Source organism: Heptranchias perlo, chromosome 28 (genome assembly GCF_035084215.1).
Source record: "Heptranchias perlo isolate sHepPer1 chromosome 28, sHepPer1.hap1, whole genome shotgun sequence".
Lineage (NCBI taxonomy): Eukaryota > Metazoa > Chordata > Chondrichthyes > Hexanchiformes > Hexanchidae > Heptranchias > Heptranchias perlo.
The window spans coordinates 27,913,984-27,935,342 of NC_090352.1; the positions used below are offsets into that span (position 1 = coordinate 27,913,984).

The following is a 21,359-nucleotide window of genomic DNA, read 5'->3' on the forward strand; positions in this document are numbered from 1 at the left end:
ACAAACAGATGAGCTTTGACTTTTAAGTTCTTACAATCAATTTCTGGTATCAGTTAATGATCCAACATCACAACTTCATGGTTTGAGGCTCAAGGTTGCTTAGCACTTCAATCCGCTGGCCTGTTCTGAATTTCATCAGTTGTTAGCCAAATTGAGATTCATTGTGTGATGGCTTTATAGGACCACGGTGGAACACTGAAAATCACATTTGCACAACTCTATTTCGCAAGTTTTTTTTTTTGGGGGGGGGGGGGGGGGGGTGTGTGTCCATGTTTAGTATTGTCCATTAGTATTACACTTATGATGCCAGGTAATTTTTTTTTTTTAAAAAGTAACTTCAGTAAGCCTACGAAATAATCCTAAACACCACAGAATAATTTTAAAATTATATGAATGTAGTGCTTGACATTGTATATGGGTACATTTTGGTCAAAACTTTTCCCTCCAATGGTAGCCATTAGCCGTACACAATGTTTATATTTCAATATCGCTTACTGTATTAACCACATTTTATAGTTTTTTCCAATACAGCAGCCAAAATATTAGCATGAACAATATATTCTTGATCAATTGCCCAAAAAAAAAATCAGCATTTCCTCCCCCCCCCCCCATAAAAATATGGCATGTCTTTGGGGCTCTAATAACACTAGATTTGCAATACTTGTCAATTTCACAAAGTCCTTCACTGTTCAAAAGGTTGAGCTTAACATGTTCTGTACTAAAATATTTTAGATATTCTGTCAACTCGTATGTAAGGGTCAAGAATTTCTGCACAAAATATATTAAGTCACAGAACTGACTGTACTTGAAGTATTGATAATTGTGCTTGTCCATCACTATCTCACAGCCAGTGAGAATTGCTACCCAAGTAATGACTTGTCGACTTAAGCGTGGCTATAATGTGCTGCAGCCCAAACTATATTTAAGTGGGCAATGGCAATTAATGTATATAAAAAAGGAACTGAAAAAAGGTTTATTGCAGAAAATAAAGCAGCAGAAGAGTTTTATTTCAACAATTTTTGTACCATGATTGTCAGTGAACTTAGTAGACAGTCATGACTTAAGTCTTGAAAAGAAACAAAAACTGAAATGCCTGCACTGAAATTTAATTCACTTCCTGGAGCTAGAAGATGGCTTGGCTGAAGCTGCCAGGAATTGACTTTTACAGCTAAAATCTATTACAAAGTGAAAGGATATTACAGAAAAGAATTTCAAGGAGGTTAAGGAGTGACAAACTTTGACAGATGAAACCTCTCATACAAAAAAATTGGATCACAAAACAATTTTCAGGTATCATATTTGAGTTGCCATGTATTATTAAGGCCACAGTCCGACCCCCCAGGTAAAGAGATCGTACAATTAGTTATTTAATAATATACCATACATTTGCACAAGAACTGTTCATTATCCACATGCTCAATAAACTACTAATTTTTAAAATTGATTCCACTTTCCAAAAAGGTTCAAGAAACTGTGGTCTGATAAAAGCATCTTTCCCCCCTTAAGGTTCATAATACATCTCAATGCCCAGTTCAGTTTTTTTATATTTAAGAAAAAGTACTTTAGGTCCTAGCCATAGATGACATTTCATTTTTTTTTTTAGGGTGAGGGAGGGGAAAGAGATAATGCATTTGCAGAGTTTAACAGGACTTTGTTGGCACAGGACAATCACCAGAACACAAGACAAAAAAGCATGACTGAGTTGTAGCTGGGATTGACACTGAAGACAGTGGCAGAGGATATATATATATATGCGTATTCAAACACATCAGACAACTTCCTCTTCTAGGAAGGGGGGGGGTGGGGAAAGAGAATTAGGGTATATTTTACATGTCAAATGCCTTCAATTTCAGGTATTTACATTACCAGTGACCATTAAACTGGTCTTCCAGAAACTAAAGCAATTATACCAGTAACAGAATTGCAAAGAATTCAAACCAATTGAAGTAGCAGAGTTTGGGTGGGGGAGGGGGGGGGAAACAAACCATAATCATTTAAATAAAACATGGCAACTCCCACAACCCAAACTTGCTGTGGGTCGCTGTTACAAATTTTACAAAAGGAATTCATGCACATGTAAGCATCCAGGACTAGTTTCTGTGCTTTTTATACCAGCTAAATAGTGATACAATTTACAGTTTGGGTAAGATAGTTAATGTTAATATATAGTAACTGGTACAAAGCAAGGGAAGAGTGTTCCTTTCACATGAGAAATTTCTTTGATGCATTCAAATGGTGCTGATCCCAGTTAAGGAGTGCGTTCCCACGAATTTTAACAAATATATCCCCATTCATATATTTTGTAGGAATGCTTTTCCCTTAGCTTTTATTTGCAGACCTCCTCAGATGACATTTAGTTTTGAATACTGATCTTTGTAGAACAGAAAATATTTCAGGCCAAGTCTGTTCCATGTGTTCCAACTTCTCAGGAAATGGGCGTCTAACATATCATTGTGTTAGAGGAATATTGGAGCCATTAAAGATGTAGACTTTACAACGGCCAATTTGCAGGGAATGATTTAACTGATAGATAAAAATTAGCTCCTGGAGCTCACAAAAGGTACTGTACATTAGGTCTGGCCAATGAATTTTAAAATGTATGTTTTTGATCACAAGCTTTAAAACATCTGTCTACTTACAATAAATTTGAAATCAAAAATTGGTCAGTCAAAGATACCACACAATTCCAGATATTTTATCCTCTACAAAATCTAAACACTTACACCTGCATTAAAGAGTGTAAGCAACATTTACTGGTGGTTCATTAGAAAGAGATTCCTGCACTTGTGCTGCTAAATTTGATTTGACCAAATAGGCACTGGGTATCCCAAGATCCCCTTATGTGGTTAGAAGGCTTCCAAATGGCTTCAAAGGGTTTTCTAGGGTAATCAGAAACATACATTTTGGCCAAACCAATAGCCATACATCTCTCTGTACACCTATTTATATTAACATCCATTTACAAGATAACATTCTATATAAATTCTCCTATGGCTTCTGAAACAGAAAATTCAAAAATTGACACTAATTGAAAATAGCAACACAGTTTAATCAGAAATTATGCAGTTCTTTACAAATGTTAGAAATAAGAACTTTTAAAACATTTTTGTGATATAGATTATAGCTTTTAACAATTGTGAGACATACAAATAGGCAACAAATACATGAAAGAAAGGGGTTGGGTTGTTTTGTTTATTAAACCTTCCTGCTCTACCATGTAAGCAGAGTTTGAAGTTACAATGCAATCCACAAACTTCTTGATGCTTGTGTTAACTCAAGGGGTCAAAGGGAAGGTTGGGGGGGGGGGGGGGGGGGTGGGGAGAAAGAAAGATGGGTAGGGGCATTGGCCCATCAAGATATGTTCACTTATTTGAACCTGACCATGGAACTTGAAATGCAAAGTACAACACGCACACGCAAAAAAAAAAATCATACTGGATGGGAAGGAATCTACTAACTCAAAACACACGTGCATAGCTCAATACCATCAGCTCAAGCAAACATTACTGGAGCTTCAGCAAAACCTGAGTGTGCAAAATGCATTTCTAATGTAATGCAAGCAGCCCAGGAAGTAAATCTTACACAATGATACATAGAGGGATCCTGTATAAGGCAGAATTAGCAAAGAGATGCTTTTTCTTTTTAAAAAAAAAGGGGGGGGGAAAAAACATTATTCTATTCAGGACAAATAGTTGCAGACAGCTATTTTTAGCAAGGTGCTTAAAAACAAATTCAGGATTCACAGAATTTTTAAAAAGTTTTGACTGGTTAATTTATGGACCAGTACACAAAATTTCTAACCAGAGTGAAGCCGATTCTATGTCTTCATAAGTCATTGCATTCCAGACTGGAAAATGTTAACCGTTTATATAATGTACCATCCAATTCCTGACCAGATACAAATTATACCATGTCACCAGTACAGCAGCAAGACAGGATAGCTCAGTTGGCAGTAGGTGTATTATTTGTACGGCCTGGTATTAGCCCCCATGGTATATCAACTGGGGTTAAACAGTTGACCAACTCTGAAAAAACTAGTTTCAGAGAAGTCACATTTCTTTTGTTTGTTGAATACAGCCATTGTATAAAGATAACATACAATTGTACAATAAATGGTAATTCATTCCACTTATGAATGAGGCCAATCAGGCCATTTAATCTAATCATATGGTTAAACTTCCTACTCCAATACTGCGTATAATAATGCAGTCTTATGTATTTAACATTTAATCTGTTCTTTTTCAGCTTTAAATGGCATTAATGAAATAATTTTCTTCATATGCGCGTAATTTATGGCCACTATACGTAGTCACTAATTAGTCACAGCATATTGCAGCACATCCTTCCCCTATCCAAAGAAGTTGTAGCAGGGAGGAGAAAGGAGCAGAGACTCAATTCCTTAAATCCAGTCTAAAATGTGCTGGTTAGGTTAGCACATGTTTAAAATTAACAGGAAACAAAATACTCAATGCATCTTATTGTCACTAGCACACTAGGGAAAACTGCAAGCATAAGAACACTTGGGAATAAGCAAATTTAAGATCAAATCTGCAAAAAAGACACATTGCTAGTCTCCTCAGTTTGTTAAATTAGAGATCTTCCAAATATGTATTGTTACTAAAAGAACTATGCAAAAAGTTAATTACTGATACCAATCCCTCAGTTTTATATTGGGTGACCAACATGGTTTTCGCTCAGAATTTTTACCAAAGGCAGCACTACTTCTTCCTTCCATGTGGCCTTCCCCAAATCCGACATTCTTCAGATACTTTTTATTTGCAGGGAGATGATTTATAACATTTACTAGGTCAGCCATCACAATATATGGACAACCAACATGGAACAGTCAGCCACTAAGTGCTGAGAAGTACAAAGTTAGCCACTATTGCCTTTATATATGCATATTTTTCAAAGATTGCAAGATAAAAACTTTCCTTATTCATTTACATGACGGAAAGAGGAATTTACCCATTTCCTGAACTGAAAATCATAGAACTTACATATAGACTAGTCATGCTTTTCATTTGGAAATACATAACCATAATTTGTTTCACTGCCAAATACTGGTTATGGTTAAGAAATACTGTATTTGAACACAGCAACATGTTCCAGTCACCAACTTCACTCGTGGTACAGTGTGCACTGAGCAATCAAACAGTAATGAAGTACTATACTAAAATGTCAAACAAAAGGCGTTTGTTACACTTCTTAGCACTCCAGCTTTTCAGCTTCCCATGTTGTATGCATATGTATTTTGTTATACGTTTTCATGCTGACCCCACCATCTCATGCCTGGTCAGAAACTCTATGTAGCAGCTTTAGTTATTCACATACAACCCAATCCCCACCCTTTACTGTAAACAGCCATTTTTGAAAAGGGAAAAAAAAACACTTGAACATTGGTCCAAGGTTTAAACAGCCAAAAGGTTTCCAAGCTGTAACCTGCCAGAAACAGTTTCTGCAGATCAGGTGTTCAATCCCATATATTTACACGAGTTTTTTTAATTTTTGTTTTTAAATTAACATTAGTAACAATAGCAAGCATTTAAAAATACATGTAATTTTATGGTGACAGAGACAAGACTTGCAATAATTAACCACAAACTAATATAAGCCCTGGTAACCATACATTCCATCAATTCTGATGGTATACATACTACAAAAACATGAAATTTGGGGAAACATGGATTGATAAAATTTCTTCAAACGAACATGGGCGGGAATATGGAGCACACGCATGTTGACAGCCTAGCTTAACTCCCTGAGGTTCTGGCAGCCTTTGTGTTGGGAGAAGGGGGCACTATATGGGTACTGGAATGAAAGAAAGGCTGACCTGCAAGGCCTACAGCTGGACTGACATTGCGTTACAAAAAATGATCTTTTAAAAAACAATACAGGTATCAAAGACTTCAACCATGATTAGTTTGTATCTTAGCAACAACAATTTAAAAGAACCTATGCTATCTTACTTGCTTAGTGCCATTCTGCAATAATTAGACCTCTATGATGATTACTCAATGATTAAATGAAATCAACACATGGCACAAAATAAATTAAGTTCTTATTCTGAATACTAATAAATGTATGCACCAGATACTGTATAGATCATACACACTCACATTCATTCAGTCCCTCTTCCCATGTTTTTAGTCTCTTCATAGAAGAAGGGGCACCACAGTCTACACTGTATTTGGTTTATGCTACAGTACTAACACTCTTGAGGCGGAAAATGTTATACCTACAATAGTAACACATTAGCATTCATCACTGTACTAATTAGTCACAATTGATTGAACTGTACTTAAAACTTACATGCCTATCCAAAAAATATAAACAGATTAAAAAGTTTTAAGAAATTTTAAGTGCTTATTGAAGGAGGGACATCAGGGAGAGATCACAAGACAGCACAAAGGGTAAGCGTAACAAAATCTGAGTGGAACTACACAGTGGTCCTGTGGCATTAGGTAACCAGAATATTGTACAGTACCAAACACGTACTGGACTGCCGGACCACTCATTCTAGGGAACGATAACTATGTTAAGCAGGTCATCATTATAAACTAGCTTTAATAGCCATTAGAAGTCAGTAACTGATGGCATGATAGTCAAATTTAATTCCGTCTACCCAAGGCTTGACATTTTCCAGTTTCACATTTGCAAGTAAAAATTTCAATATGACAGTCTCAGAAAATTTCTACTAGCAATGTGCAACACAAAATAAGCAATAGTCAAAATTCTAAGACAATACTGCCTGCTATGTTGAATTGTTCAGAAGTGTATTTTACCATCGCTGTACATTACTGGTACTATTGGTCAAGCCTGAAACCATTATTTTTGTGTTTAAGCTGGCACAAATATTAGACAAACTAAAATGTAAAGAAATTCAAGCTTTTCTATTCTATTGGAAGAATTTGAAAAGACAGTGGTTTCCTGCATTTTCATATGGGTACACAAAGGCATACTCAAAAGCATTTCCAGAAATTAGGATTACAGTGCTGGACAGATCCTGCACCCAGATGCCACGAGCAACCATTTTTAATCCTGGCTACCAGCATGGGAGAATTAAGTCTAGCAAGCACACACACTCCTCCCAAAAAAAGTATGCTAGCTTGAACACCATTTTCTCCCCAGAAATCAGGATTTATTTATTTTTAAAAAACAGCAGAAATATATTTGGCGTGTAGGATTTTACTTTATTAAGCAAATTAGAGGGCTACCTCCAGTCTAGTGCTTGAAAGACAACCAAATTGACGAGAAAGCATGAGCATCTGGGGAGGAGCGGTGTTGAGCACTGGGTTACATCATACTTTCCACGATCACACTGCAAAAATTAGATTGAGAACATTTACTTTGCAAGCATAAAGCCACAGGAACATTCAAAAAAATATATCTCTCCACTCTGGCATCTAGTCTTACATGCTGCACAAGCTGTAGTGTGTAATAACTACCGTTGCACGTTCAGAAGTCCATGCCTGCACACTCTTCACTCACTTCTAATATTGCCATAAAGCTCTTTGCCGATTTGTAAAATCCAAGCAGATTTTTCATATTAAAAATATATCTTTAATAGAGTTTAGAAGCAGCAATAAAGCTGTGGACTACACAGAATGCGTTAGAATTCAATAACCAAATTGTCAATTTAGACAAACTTTAAACTGTTCCATAAGAGGGCTAAAGAGAGTGATCCAATTTTAGTTTGACTTTTTAAAATCTACTTTTTTTTTCTTTTTTTCTTTTTAAACTGTATGTTCTTGTTGCATGATTCTGGTATATACTGCATGAAAATGCAAGTCTTAAAAAGCAAGGTGATATTAAAAAGGGAAAGGAGGGCATAGTAAGCAAATACATGTCATTTTGTAATAGTTAAGGCCAGATACGCAACAGGGAAATAATCTACTAAAAGACATATTTAATGACAGAGAAAGACAGGTGAATGTAGAGCCCCTACAGCAAAAGCAGTGCGGTTTATGTTGCTAACACATACAATGGCAATTTTTTTTTTAAATGAGGGAAAGAATTGTACAACATTAAATACCTAAGTTGAATTACTCCACAAGTTTCACGTAATACACCCTTTGCATGTGGAGCATGGTCTTTCTGACCAGTGAACAATCAGAACCGCATTGCCTAATATTGCAGTTGCCTGTGACTTTCTGATTTCTTCCCAGTGATGAGTTAAGACAATTTTCCCCCAAGGCCTAACTGACCATCTTAATCCCAGCGAAAGCTGAGAGCCTTGCAGCAGAAAAGAAAAACACATACTGTACTTCAAGGCATTATTCCAGCATAACTTTTTTTTGGGTTTTAAAAAAAGTTCTGTGAATCCTCCTGTTTTCCCGTGTGGAATCTTGGTGCACTCACAGCAAAATGCAGCCTTTGTGAAGTGGGACAGCCCCTTCAGTGGTTCGTTGGAGCCTGACATTACACCAGCAGGATCTTAAGAACCAGACTTAGGTAAAAAGTCCACCATTCATTGATCATTGCATTCAGGTTTTGTTTTGTAATAAGTTCGGTACCAGAGGTCATTAAATACCCAATTAGAGTCCATCGAAATAACTGTACGACACGCTCTTTGCACTCACTCAAATTCAGTTTCCTTTTTTAAAAAATATTTTGTTACGATTCTCCTGAACTGTTCCACTGCTAAAGTGATGATTTTAAAGGAGCATGAGAGCATCCAGACAGCGGCTTGCAGCAACAATGAAAACAGGCAGTTCATCCAGCTGACTTCATTGATCAGGACGATCCATAGATTCATCATAGGTAACTACTCTTAAAGGATCTGAAAGCAAACAGAAGCCTTTCATCACGCAGAAATAAGGTTTTAAGTAAAACACATACAATTGTATAAAATCGAAAAACCCACCATTACAGTATCTCACCCCCATTACTAAAATATCGACTTCACAACCCTAAAAAAGTCTATCCTAACTTGACAGTTGGACCAGATGTAATCCACAAAAATATAAGGCCAACAGCCCCACTTCCACATAGATTCCTTCACTTTCACATTGACAGTTTTTGCTTTGTAACAGCTCTCTCTCTCTGTCCTCCTTTCTCCCCAGACTTTGACAATTAAATGTACTTTAGGATGACAAATGTAAATGGAATGAGATCTTAACACTTTTTCCCCTTCAGGTAAATCAGAACACCACGACTTTATTTTTAAATTTAATGTGCTGGGGTTAACCTTTACTGACTATCTTTGTTAAAAGTATTCAATGTAGGAGTTTGTACATATAGACATATGTATATACACATACCACTAAAAATTTACAGGATGCTAGAAATATAGTCTCCCTCCAACCTTTCAAAGGTGAAGCAGCTGGATCCCTAAATTTAGCATTTTTATTTCACTGCAGCAGAGCAGAGTGCAGAAATCTAACCAAGGCAATGCCCCATAAACAACTTTGCATTCCTTTAAAGGAGGTTAAATCAATCTACTTTTCTCTCCAAGAAATAACATTACATGTATCTGCTTCAGTAAAATGACAAAAATCAACTGAATCAAAGAGCAGTGCTCTTCCAACGATTCAGTGGGTAAGTTCACATACACAATATGGTACTAAGCTATGAGCCAGGAAGTTTCCAGGTTTGAACTACAGACAGCATGCAGTTAATGGATGCAACCTGGTGCAACAGTGCATGTAAAAAGTCAGTCAGGCTCCCATTCCTGAGTGTCATTCAATGGTCTCTACTGTAAGGAGTATGAGAGGGGATAGGATCACTCATCTGGAATATCCCAAACATTCTGCCAAATATCAGGTTTGCACATTAAAAATAGTTACAAAGAAATCAAAGGGCTGTTGATACCCATCGAACCATGCCATGCACGAGTACCATCATGGGATTGAGGGGTATAGAAGGAAAATCGGAAAGAAAATATTTGAAGGGCACTGAATGACAGGAATTGTATTCTAATCATTAGCCCCATCAGATTGCCCTGATTATTTACAAGCTTAGACTGTAGAATAATTAATGGTTTATCAACTGGATTTAAAACAAAAAAGTCGAACATACAAAAAAAACAATGCTGCAATTGTTTTATAGCTTTCAAAAACACTCAAATTTGATTAGGAAACCTGCAATACACACACATTTGTAAATATATGCAAGAACATGTATTCCTTAATTTAAACTGAAGTTTCTCATGTTTCAAGTTTTAATTGCGCTTACCTTGTTTATGCAGGTTCCATATAGAGTCCATTTCTGAAAAAAAAAACATTTGCAATCAAGTCAAATATATCCAAATAATGTTTACTTTATGGAAAGTTACCAGAGGAAGTTACATGGCAATGGGGAGAGCACAAGACAGTGGGATTAGTTTTAGATTGTACTAGCAAAGAGTTTGCATAAACACAACTGCACCAAACTGCTCGTGCAACTTTTGAATGTTATGGAAGAAATAGTTTGAAAGCTGATGATACTGAAGTAAAACACAGACAATTAAAATATCCTCTGCTGTTAAGCATTTTCTAGATGAATTTAATTTAAAAAACAAAGAAATGCTTACGTAAAACTTTGGGTGTACGTGTTTTTGCTCGGGGTTTTAATGTTCACATCAATTTAAAGTACGGGCATTGTTTAATAACTGGTGTAATGTGTCAAAATTTACAAATGTTGCGATACTCAAAACTCCTCTTGCTTGCAACCTCCAATCTCTCTGGTCCTTCTCAATCAGAAGTCACATCAATCACATCATAGAATCAGACAGCACAGAAGGAGACCATTCGGCCTACCATGCCTGTGCCAGCACTTTGAAAGAGCTATCCAATTAGTCTCACTCTCCTGCTCTTTCCACATAGCCCTGCAAATTTTTCCCTTCAAGTATATATCCAATTTCCTCTTGAAAGTTACTATTAAATCTGTTTCCAGCACCCTTTCAGGCAATGTATTCCAGATCACAACTCTGCGTAAAATCATATCATCTCATCTCCCCTCTGGTTCTTTTGCCAATTACTTTAAATCTATGTTCACTGCTTAATGACCCTTCTGCTAGTGGAAACAGTTTTGCTTTATTTACTCTATCACAACTCTTCATAATCTTGAACACCTCTATTAAACCTCCCCTTTACCTTCTCTGCGCTAAGGAGAACAATCCCAGCTTCTCCAGTCACTCCACATAACAAATTGTTCATCCCTGGTATAATTCTAGTAAATCTTCTCTGCTCCCTCTCCAAGGCCTTGACATCCTTCCTGAAGTGTGGTGCCCAGAATTGGACATAATACTCCAGCTGAGGCCTAACCAGTGATTTATAAACGTTTAACATAACTTCCTTGCTTTTGTACTCTATGCCTGTTTATAAAGCCCAGAATCCCACATGCTTTAACAGCCTTATTAACTTGTCCTGTCACCTTTTAAGATTTGTAAACATGAAATGTATATTTAATAGATTAAATGTAGGTGATCGATAATTATAGTGAGGGTTCAACATGACTGGTAAACAACAGCAAAGACTTTTTACTTTGCATTCTACTTCTTACATTTGAAACAAATATTTGTGCAACACTGATTTGAAGATCGGTGAACCTCAAAATTAGACAAATAAGTTATTCCAGTTTTAATTGAAATACTGAAGTATTGTAAATATCATCCTTAATGCAAACTCCGCCTCGTCAGTCCCCTTATTGAACTCCCAAATTGTACGTTAGTGCATAAGCAGTACAATTATAAAGACAGGTTGCATAAACTTGGTTTGTAGAAGGTCGAGGGGTGATCTAATCCAGGTGAATAAAATAATAAAGGGATTTGATAAGAGTAGATAGAGAAAATATTTCCTCTGGTGGGGGAATAATCTTGAAATTAGAGCGAGACCATTTAGGAGTGAAATCAGGAAGCACTTTTTCAGAAAGTTTGGTGGAAATCTGGAGCTCTCTCTCTCCCCCCCTCACACACAGTCTGTGGCTGCAGGGTCAATTGAAATCAATATATTTTTGTTACATGAAGGTTTCCAGGGATATGATGCAAAAATGCAGGTAAATGGAGTTACAGCACAGATTAGCCATAATCCAACAAAATAGCAGAACAGGCTCAAGGGGCTGCATGGCCTACTCTTGCTCCAAAGTTTGCAAAAATCAATAAAAGTAATTGCATGGTAATTCCTAGTTCAGTACTTTTAAAGTAAAACCAATTCTCAGACACTATTTGTGAGCAGTTCATTTTAACAAGTATTCTTGTACATTAGATTAAGAATTACATCTCTGTACATGACTCATCCGGAGACAAGTTTCCTCCCTTTACCAATATTGCTTTATAGATATCCATTGAGGGGTTCAATTATGGTCTCAGACTCCATCCTGGTTGAAACATATTCAATGCTTCCTCACAGCAGTACAACCAAGATTAGGACCTCAGCAGTTTGGAAGGAAGAATTTAAATTCCATTTCCACCCAATACATCCAGTCAGTACACTGGGTTAACAAATTAAAATTTTTTTTAAAAATTCATTCATGGGATGTGTGCATCACTGGCAAGGCCAGCATTTATAGCCCAACCTTAATTGCCCTTGAGAAGGTGGCAGTGAGCCACCTTCTTGACAACTGAGTGGCTTGCAAGGCCATTTCAGAGGGCAGTTAAGAATCAACCACATTGCTGAGAGTCTGGAGTCACATATAGGCAGGCCGGGTAAGGATGACAGGTTTCCTTCCCTAAAAGGACATTATAGTGAACCAGGTGGGTTTTTACAACAATCTGGTAGTTTCATGATCACCAGTACTGATACAAGCTTTATTCCAGATTTTTTTTTTAATTTTAAAAATGACTATGTCCACAAGCTGCTATAAATGTAACATTACCTATTTGCTTATATTGTCAGCTGCACAAAAATCCTCAAACTTTAGTCACACGTCTAGTTTTGTTTCCATTTTCACTACCAAGTTGCAGTATCAATAACACATTGACAAGGCTGATATGCTATTAATATAGACCTAGATCATAAAGGAACTCAAAAGAAAGGCAAGGAATCAGACAAAGAGGACCAGTGAAAAAGATAGGATGGAAGAAAAAGATAGAATGATTGAAAAATGGACAGTGGATTAAAAAATGTTGCAGTGCACTGGAACTATATTAAATATCTATTCCTTAAAAAAGGAAGTGTGTACTTCTTCCTCCATTTTATAGAGCGGTAGAAAGATATACATCAGACCCCTTTTACAGCAAATATGGTTTGTAAGGATAATCAGGTAAACTTGACAATGTATGCACCAAAACTAATGAAGATCTATTGGTTTGTCAAGAAACTGCATAATGCCACTCTGACTTACTCCAATCCGTCAGACCAGATTTATCCAGTTAAAGTAGTCATTAGACATACCACACAAATTAGGTCTACACAGTTAAGTCCAATGTAAGCAGCTTATGCTGCACATACAAAAAAAAAAAATCGGTCTGAGTTACTAAAAAACTCAATTTTCTTACACTGAAGGAGGTTCGTGAAGTCAAGCTTCCTTCTGTGCTGAGCTGCTTCAAGACTTCAGTGATAAAGAGCACTTTTTAAAGAAAACATCAAACAAAATTCTTGGATGTTTATATTTCAGTACAAAATGAGATCAGGTACTTTAAACAAAAATTATCCTAAACTTCCCCCTTTCTTTAGATACTTCGATCCTCTCATTGTTTCACATGAATTTTCTTTTCTGTTTTATATTATTTCCTTTCTCTTTGATCACTATTTGCACAGTGAAACAAGTACTTGATACTGGATTTTACACAAAACCCAAAGCAGCACAGGTCTGTGCTGTATCATGTTGCCAAATGAAACACCAAGCAGCTGCTGTTAAGTCTGAAATTTAGAAATTTATATAGCAAGTACTTGGGTTTTATGTTTTTGGATTATAGCATTAAGTCGGCAAGTTAAAAGCTAATTTAAGGGGATCTGTAAATTTCCCTGGAAAACATTGTTTAAAAGTACACCATGTGATATTTTGGAATAATTGACATTTTGAAATAATGAGTAACATGTTTTCAATAGGAATATTTCTCCCCCACAGTGCAAAGTCCAAAAAGCTTTTAGAAGTGTTTCAACAGTAGTGAAAACAGATTGAAATGATGTACACTGGAGTTACCTACTGTATTTTTGTAGCTTCGCTTATTCTGCATTATTTACCTTGCAGCAATTCTATTAAGCGAAGCTGCTAAAGAGTTTAAATTTCTATTGTATTTTAAAATTATATATAGTAACCTCTGAAATTTAAATAGATCTGTTGAGTGACGCGAGCAAACAGCAAATCCCAATTAATTCTATGATTTTAAACATCACATTCAACACCATTTAAAAACATTTCCATAAATTCTAATGGCTTAGCTAATTTGCCTATGCATAGTTGAACCATGAAGACCATGAAAGACTCATGCTTGATCTTCACTGAGTTAACTGATCTTAGCCAGGGTGACTGCAGGAGTGTTACACTTGGCATGTGTCCTGGGTTAGACAGGAGAAAAAAAAATGCCACGCCACCAGTTCCTGAACACTAGCCAGCGCCCCCTGCTAGAAGTGCACTCATGGATTGTGATACCCTGTAGCCAAATAGTCTGCAGAAACTTATTGTCAACAGTCACAAATGGCTACCTGGTTAAGGACACTCAATGCTCATGGAAACAAAACTCAGTGCTTTCAGGAGAGGGAAGGAAGCACAGAAGAAAAATGTAACAACATTTCCACATATTAAAAGACTACCTCTTCCAAACCAATATCTAGACCTGTCAAATGATCCTCATTCAAATTGGATAAGCGCCATTTAGCACTTGGACCTAAACTGTTTTAAAACTACACAGACCAATCTTTAGAAGTAACTGACATTTTTAACATTTGGACATTAGTGGGCAAATTCAGCTATTCCAGCAGCTATCCTGTTCCAAAATAAGATACAATGGCAAGAAAATTCCCACAAGGAAGGCTTTGCTATAAATGTATAACCTCTTCAAAAAGTAAACTGTATTAGAAGCTTTGACTGAGAACCTGTGATGCATTAGTGGTATATGCATCACTCGACATGGTACTAAACGGAGCAAACCAAAAAAGGTCCCTGGTTCAATTCTGGACCTGTGCTAAGCGAGCTGATTTCAGAAAGGGCAGCAGTTTGAGTATTAGAACTGGGCTCAGCTCCTTGTCTAAGAAGCAAGAAATAAAAAGAGATTGGATGTATTCCTGAGGTTATCGGGAGAGGACATGATTGAGATACTATGTTCACAATGTGGCTATGTTCACAAAGAATGGCCACTAGACTGATGCATCAATGTTGCTGGCACCCAAGCAGGGTAGAAAAATGGGGGGAAAAAATTGACATGCAAGTGTCACCATAAACTAATTTGGATAATTTTTCAATTAAAAAAATCTATTTACTTGTACTATGTATAAGGTACTTTTGCACAAGTCTTAAAAGGTACAGTAACATTAGTCAAACCTTTATTAAACACACAAGGCAATTAAACAGAACCATATCTCAGCACAAGTTCCAGGCAGAAGAACTGAATACACTGATTTCAATTAAGGATGTTTGTCCTTGGAATATGGCAAATCTCCAATCAGGACCATCCTGATAAGATATTAAAAGGGGCAAGAGGCAGATGTGCACCAGAGTATAGGAAACCACTCTGCCAGAATGAAATGGTGCAGAGAGCATTTCCAAAAAGTGGCTCAGGTGATTCGGTGGTGTTGTCCAAGATGGCTCTAGATGCTTTCAGAATGATCTCTTCTGTGGTTCTACTGTCAGAGAATTCACTTTGTATAATGAGTATTAAGTTGTTCCCTACACAATGTAAAAATGTCCCAATTATTCACAAAATATCCAATAAGCCTTACAAGTTCTATCATGTGACTATCCTGGCTGACTGGAATTGACAAGCTATTTCTAGAAGTATTCTCTCCATAGCAATTTTCTCCCTCCTCTCCCCTAAGCACCAACGTATGCTGCCCATATCTTTTCCCACACCCAGTCTCGCTCACTCATCACTCCTGCCCTCACTGACCTACATTGGCCCCCAGTCCCCTAATGCATCAAATTTAAAATTCTTAACAGTGTCTGAATCCCTTCAGGAACCCCCCTCCTCTAACTTCCTACAGCACTACAACCCCCCAAACTCTCTGTGCATCCACTATCTTCACCTCAGCATTGCCAGCTGCGTCTTCATCTGCCTAGGCTCACATGTGAATACCCTCCTTAATCCTCTTCCTTTAATACCCACCTCCTTCATCAAGCTTTTGGTCATCTCTTTCAATACCTCCATCTCTGGCTTCTGTGAAACACTTGGAATGTTTCTCCATATTCTAGGTGCTATACAAATAGTTGTTGTAGGTTCCATGGATACTTGTAGCCCTTGGGAACCTCATACAAGTGGCTATTCCTCACATGCAAGAATAGACAGCAACCATCAGCAAGCTATTCACTGTGACTAGCATTAATACTAAGCCACATCCTGTCATCACTCACAAATGCAGGTTTTCCAGCAAAGATCACTGGATATTGATCAGGAACAGGATCTTGGCTATCCCCCAGTCCGATCAAAATATCAAGAGTGTATAATTTTCACACCTGTACAAAAGTAACCCGAATTAAGACAATTCGACAATGGCTACAAATTTGAGCTTTTGTCTAGCAAAATTAGTTAAACCAATCAAGTTTTATTTTAAGATTTTATAATAAAGAAATCAAAAGGATGGTCAAAAAAAATGCAGCAAGTTCATGAACACAGCTGGTACATCTGATGGTTAATTTTTCTTGGAAGCACTTGAGTTCTAAAAATAAACTTTTCAGAGCCAACTTAAAACGACGTGTGGGGCTGGACCAATTGAGTGAAGACTGGAGAAACAATTTCAAGTATAACCAAAACATCTAACTTAAGCGCATGGTTAGACAGCCCTCCTCTGCCTTTGTAACTCACTCCCCCAGCGTTGCTAGCTCAATTTTTGTCCCACGTGCTTAGAGTATAAACATATAAGCCGAAAATCCAGGGCCCTTTCAGTACACTGTTGCCATATCTAACAGCAGCATGCTGCAAGAGCTAGAAATTACGCCTGGACATGCCATATCTTTGAGATTTCCATTGGACCTCGTAAGGGGTGGAGGGTTCAAATGCAAAAAGCTACCCTCGTTCCGGGCCCCTCAGAGACAAAGTGTGAAAACAAGTCACTGAAGGGTACCCGAGGGCCAAGGCCGGGATTATGGCCCGAAGCATCAAAGAGCAAGCAAATTGTTTAAATGTGGCCTCCTTACAAAGGGGAGTGCCCGATATTGCGCCGCAATTTGTGGCCCTTTCGGTGGGTGGGCGTCTTGGATTCACCTCCTGACAGTGGTAGGGAAACGAAAGGATCCCTTAACCTCATGAAATATGGCAGGTTCAGCAGAACTCACAGACGGGCACATCCTGACACTTGTGCCAGGACTCACCCCCTCACTAATTTTAGGCCCCAGGGTTTTCAATTAGTGAACCAAGGTTTCTGGAGGATGCAAGAACTTCTGGAAGATATATTACCCAATTACCTTTCTCTCTGCGTCCAGCAACCACCAAAATACAATTCAAGAAACATGTGTCTTTGAAGCGTTACTCTGCATTCTACTTTTAGGCAACCTATCTATAAATAAACATGTTCACAGCACTCACCATCCAAAAGGGTCAACAAATATAACTTTTTATTTTCCCCCAACCAGAAATTTACAAGTACCCAGTGATCTGCAAACTTCTTTCAAACTAACTGACTTCAGGACTATTAAAACCACTGCTCCACAATGATTACCATGGGCTAGGTTAGCAGCTAAACATCAGCATGCTCCAGACTGACTGCATTTTGTCCTTTGCACGTCAGGTGTCACTTCATATTACACATGAATTTCGGCAGCACACTTGCACCCGATGAACTCAAGCTTCATATTCATAAATCAAAATGAAATGGTATCTTCAGTACCATTATTTTCTCTTAACATTTTATTTAACTTGCATTAAAATCAATTAAGTTCCTCCCCGTGACTTTTTAGGTCCTCCACTGTGAAAATAGATGTAAAGTACTAACTTAACAAATCTGCCATTTTCCAGTTATCCAATATAGCCTTGCCTGTATCTATCCTTAATGGGCCCACATTCCCTTTTACCACTCACTTTTAGTACATTTATAAAAGGTTTTGCTGTTAGCTTTGATTTCCCTCTGTTGCCTTTTATTTATGTAATTGTACATTGAGGGGACCTGTTATTTATTGTGGGTAATGAAAACACTTGTGGGATTAGATCAAAAACATTTAATGCCCTGAAATCTTACAAACCTTTTTAAAATACATTCAATGGGGATGCGAACTTCTCCCCCAAATTACACACCCAAGCACCCACTCTCATGAAAGTGTAACCTCTGACTCACTGCGAGCAACACCATGGGGAATTGGTGGTATATACTGAAGTGTTACGTCCAATGTGCACCAACATTTCAGACAATCAGACATTTCTTACTGCTTTATCTGGCCGCTCCCAAGGGCAAGAGCTGGTGAATTACAAGCAATTGCCAGCCTTTAGAAATTTCCTTCAGCAGTTAGCTTCTGGTTAACCTCAAGGTTTTGCCACTTACATTACTTCTCCAAAAAGCGTTTTCAAGCAGCGACTTTGAAAAGACAGGGCATATCAAACATACTTCTATCTTACTAGTTTATCTTAGTTCCAGTTCCCAGACTATCAACAACTAGCACCATGGGAGACCAGTTAGTAAACAAAATACTTGCCTTAGAGGGGTGCAATGAAGGTTCACTAAATTGATTCCTGGGATGAGAGGGTTGTCCTATGAGGAGAGATTGAGTAAAATGGGCCTATACTCTCTGGAGATTAGAATGAGAGGTGATCTCATTGAAACACATGATTATGAGGGGGCTTGACAGGGTAGATACTGAAAGGCAGTTTCCCCTAGCTGGAGTGTCTAGAACTAGGGGCCATAGTCTCAGGGTAAGGGGTCGGCCATTTAGGACAGAGAGGAGGAGAAATTTCTTCACTCAGAGGGTTCTGAATCTTTGGAATTCTCTACCCCAAAGGGCTGTGGATGCTTAGTTGTTGAGTATATTCCAAACTGAGATCAAGAGATCTTTGGACACTAAGGGAATCAAGGGATTATGGGCCTAAGGTGGGAAAGTGGAATTGAGGTAGAAAATCAGCCATGATCTTACTGAAGGGGCCATACGGCCTACCCCTATTACGTTCTTATGTGATGATTGAACATACACCATATGTGGTACGTTTTTTGTTTCCTATATGAATTTCTAACCTCAGCACTTCTTTACAAGTATGAGAAACCAACTATACAACCGTCACACTTGGCCAACTCAAGAATGACAGCAATCTTACACAGGAAAAGATAAATGGCCCAGATATTGGAGAAGGGGTTGGGGGATGCGGTGGAGAAGAGGAAGGGATAAGACCACCACTGCAGGTATGCACTAGTGCAATCTTAGTTTTCACATATTGCAGCACTCAGATATGAGCCTTCAACTATGGCTATAAACTTCTTTACCTGGTTTAAATTAGATCTGCAAAAATGTAGCTGCAATCTTTACACATTAAAGTCACCCCCACATCACTGCCTGAATTAGGAAAACATTGCTGGAGAAACAAAATACTAAATATGGAAAGCTTCCATTATAGCTTACTGGATTAATGCACCATGCAGTGTGAAACATCATTCAGCTTCAATCCCCGGTCTGAGCTGAAGTCCTAGATTTATTCATAAGAGGCAACCACTTCCTTCAAAAAAGAGCATGAGGACCATAACTCCATTTGTTTTTTTTTTAAAAAAAAAGCTATGATTAAATCTGGAATGCAATCAATTCATTTTAACGAAGATAGAAATCGTTGCAGTCACATGTCTCAAGGTAATATATAATTCATCATGTCTAATTACAAATCATGCAGTCAATTGTTCTCTAGAAATTCTTGAGACAAGTAGTTGACTAGTTTTTGCTATATTAGCCAGTGTAGAACACAAATTTCAAGAATTCTTCACTTGCCGACTTGACATATTACTAGATTTCCAGTGACTATGAAGAACTGAAGCAGCGGATTGCATGATCAGTACAACCCAGCCATCCCAAAACACATCTCAGTAGCATTAACCCAGTTAGTGTAAAGATTAAGTGGTAAACTGACACTACGTCCTCTTGCAGAATTTCTCCAATATACACTATCCCACTCTACTACCCAATCAACAATTAATTTTTCAAAATAAAACCGCAGATTACACAGAATGCATTTAATCCTGCAGAAAATTACATCACCATTTTCTTAAAGGAATGTTCGTGGACTACCTGAAAAACCGTTCTATAGGGCTTCACAATACAGTGGCTTGCTAAATGACCTATAGGAGGCACCAGAATGAACTTGAAATGTTGCCCAGGATAAACAACATTGAGGACTGTTCACATTTCAGCGCTTTGAATACATGATTAGACCATTGAGCAATCAGAATAGGCACCTGTTGCTCAAATGATAAATACTATTTATGTACAAAGGCATGTCTCCAAATGAAAGCGTTCAGGAAACAGCAATATTCACCTTTCCACATGATTCCTTTATATCTTTCTGAAAGCTATTTATATTTCTTTTAACAAGGGGTACTTCTGTGCATTTATATGGGAGAAACTTTCAATATGAAATATTCTGCCAAAGATTTAATTAAAAAAACATACCTTTAGAGTCATTTGAATTTTTGGTTAAACTTCCCCCGCTTCTGATTGGACAAGATTAGATGTTCCTTGCCTCTGACATCTCCCAGTTGGCATCCAGGACCAAAAAGGATACTGACCAGAGTTACTCCCTAAAGGTCCGCTAGTTGTTTGATCTTGTCACTGATGTCAACTGAGCAGCACCCTGAAGGTGGAGACCTGAAACAGTAGGTCTCTTGCCCCGGGGAAAGGGGGGTGGAGAAATAAACTAAAGATTCAAATATCTTCTACAAGGTAGAAGCTTTAACAATTATTGTACCCTATGCAGAAAGGGAGGAACTTGGTACTAAAAACACTTCACCCACACATACCCTTCCCCATTAGCAGTTTACAATGATTCGATCTCATTGCAGCAATTTAACACCTGCCCCGCCAAAAGTAAAATTTCCTCAGACTTTTATGGACTATCTAGTGTAACTTGTAATCATGATGCTAGTAAGATAGTGCAATCGCTGATGGCATGGGAGTCGGTAGGTGGTTATTTTCAACCCTCCCCCAAATGAGCACGACGTCTCTTTTTTCAAACTTAAATCGAGAAAGTTATAATTTTCCATTTGTTACACTAGCTATCCCATTTGCAAGATGTCAACACTTAAAGGGCATTTATCCCTCCCTTCGCAGACCATTTTCCAATATATGTCTTTCTCCACTTGGGACAGTCTGGGACATTAGCT

General features: G+C 37.7%; 1 protein-coding gene across 1 annotated transcript in view; it reads right to left on the reverse strand.

The window, feature by feature from the left end:
* Positions 1-972: 972 nt before the first annotated feature.
* Positions 973-21,359, reverse strand: part of nufip2 (nuclear FMR1 interacting protein 2) — a 32,491-nt gene continuing 12,104 nt past the window's right edge. Inside the window, exons 3-4 of the mRNA XM_068008277.1 lie at positions 10,177-10,209; positions 973-8,782 (exon numbers count right to left, since the gene is read on the reverse strand). Of these exons, the coding sequence (XP_067864378.1) occupies positions 8,730-8,782; positions 10,177-10,209 (86 nt within the window). The 3' untranslated portion in view covers positions 973-8,729. The remainder of the gene's footprint in view (positions 8,783-10,176; positions 10,210-21,359) is intronic.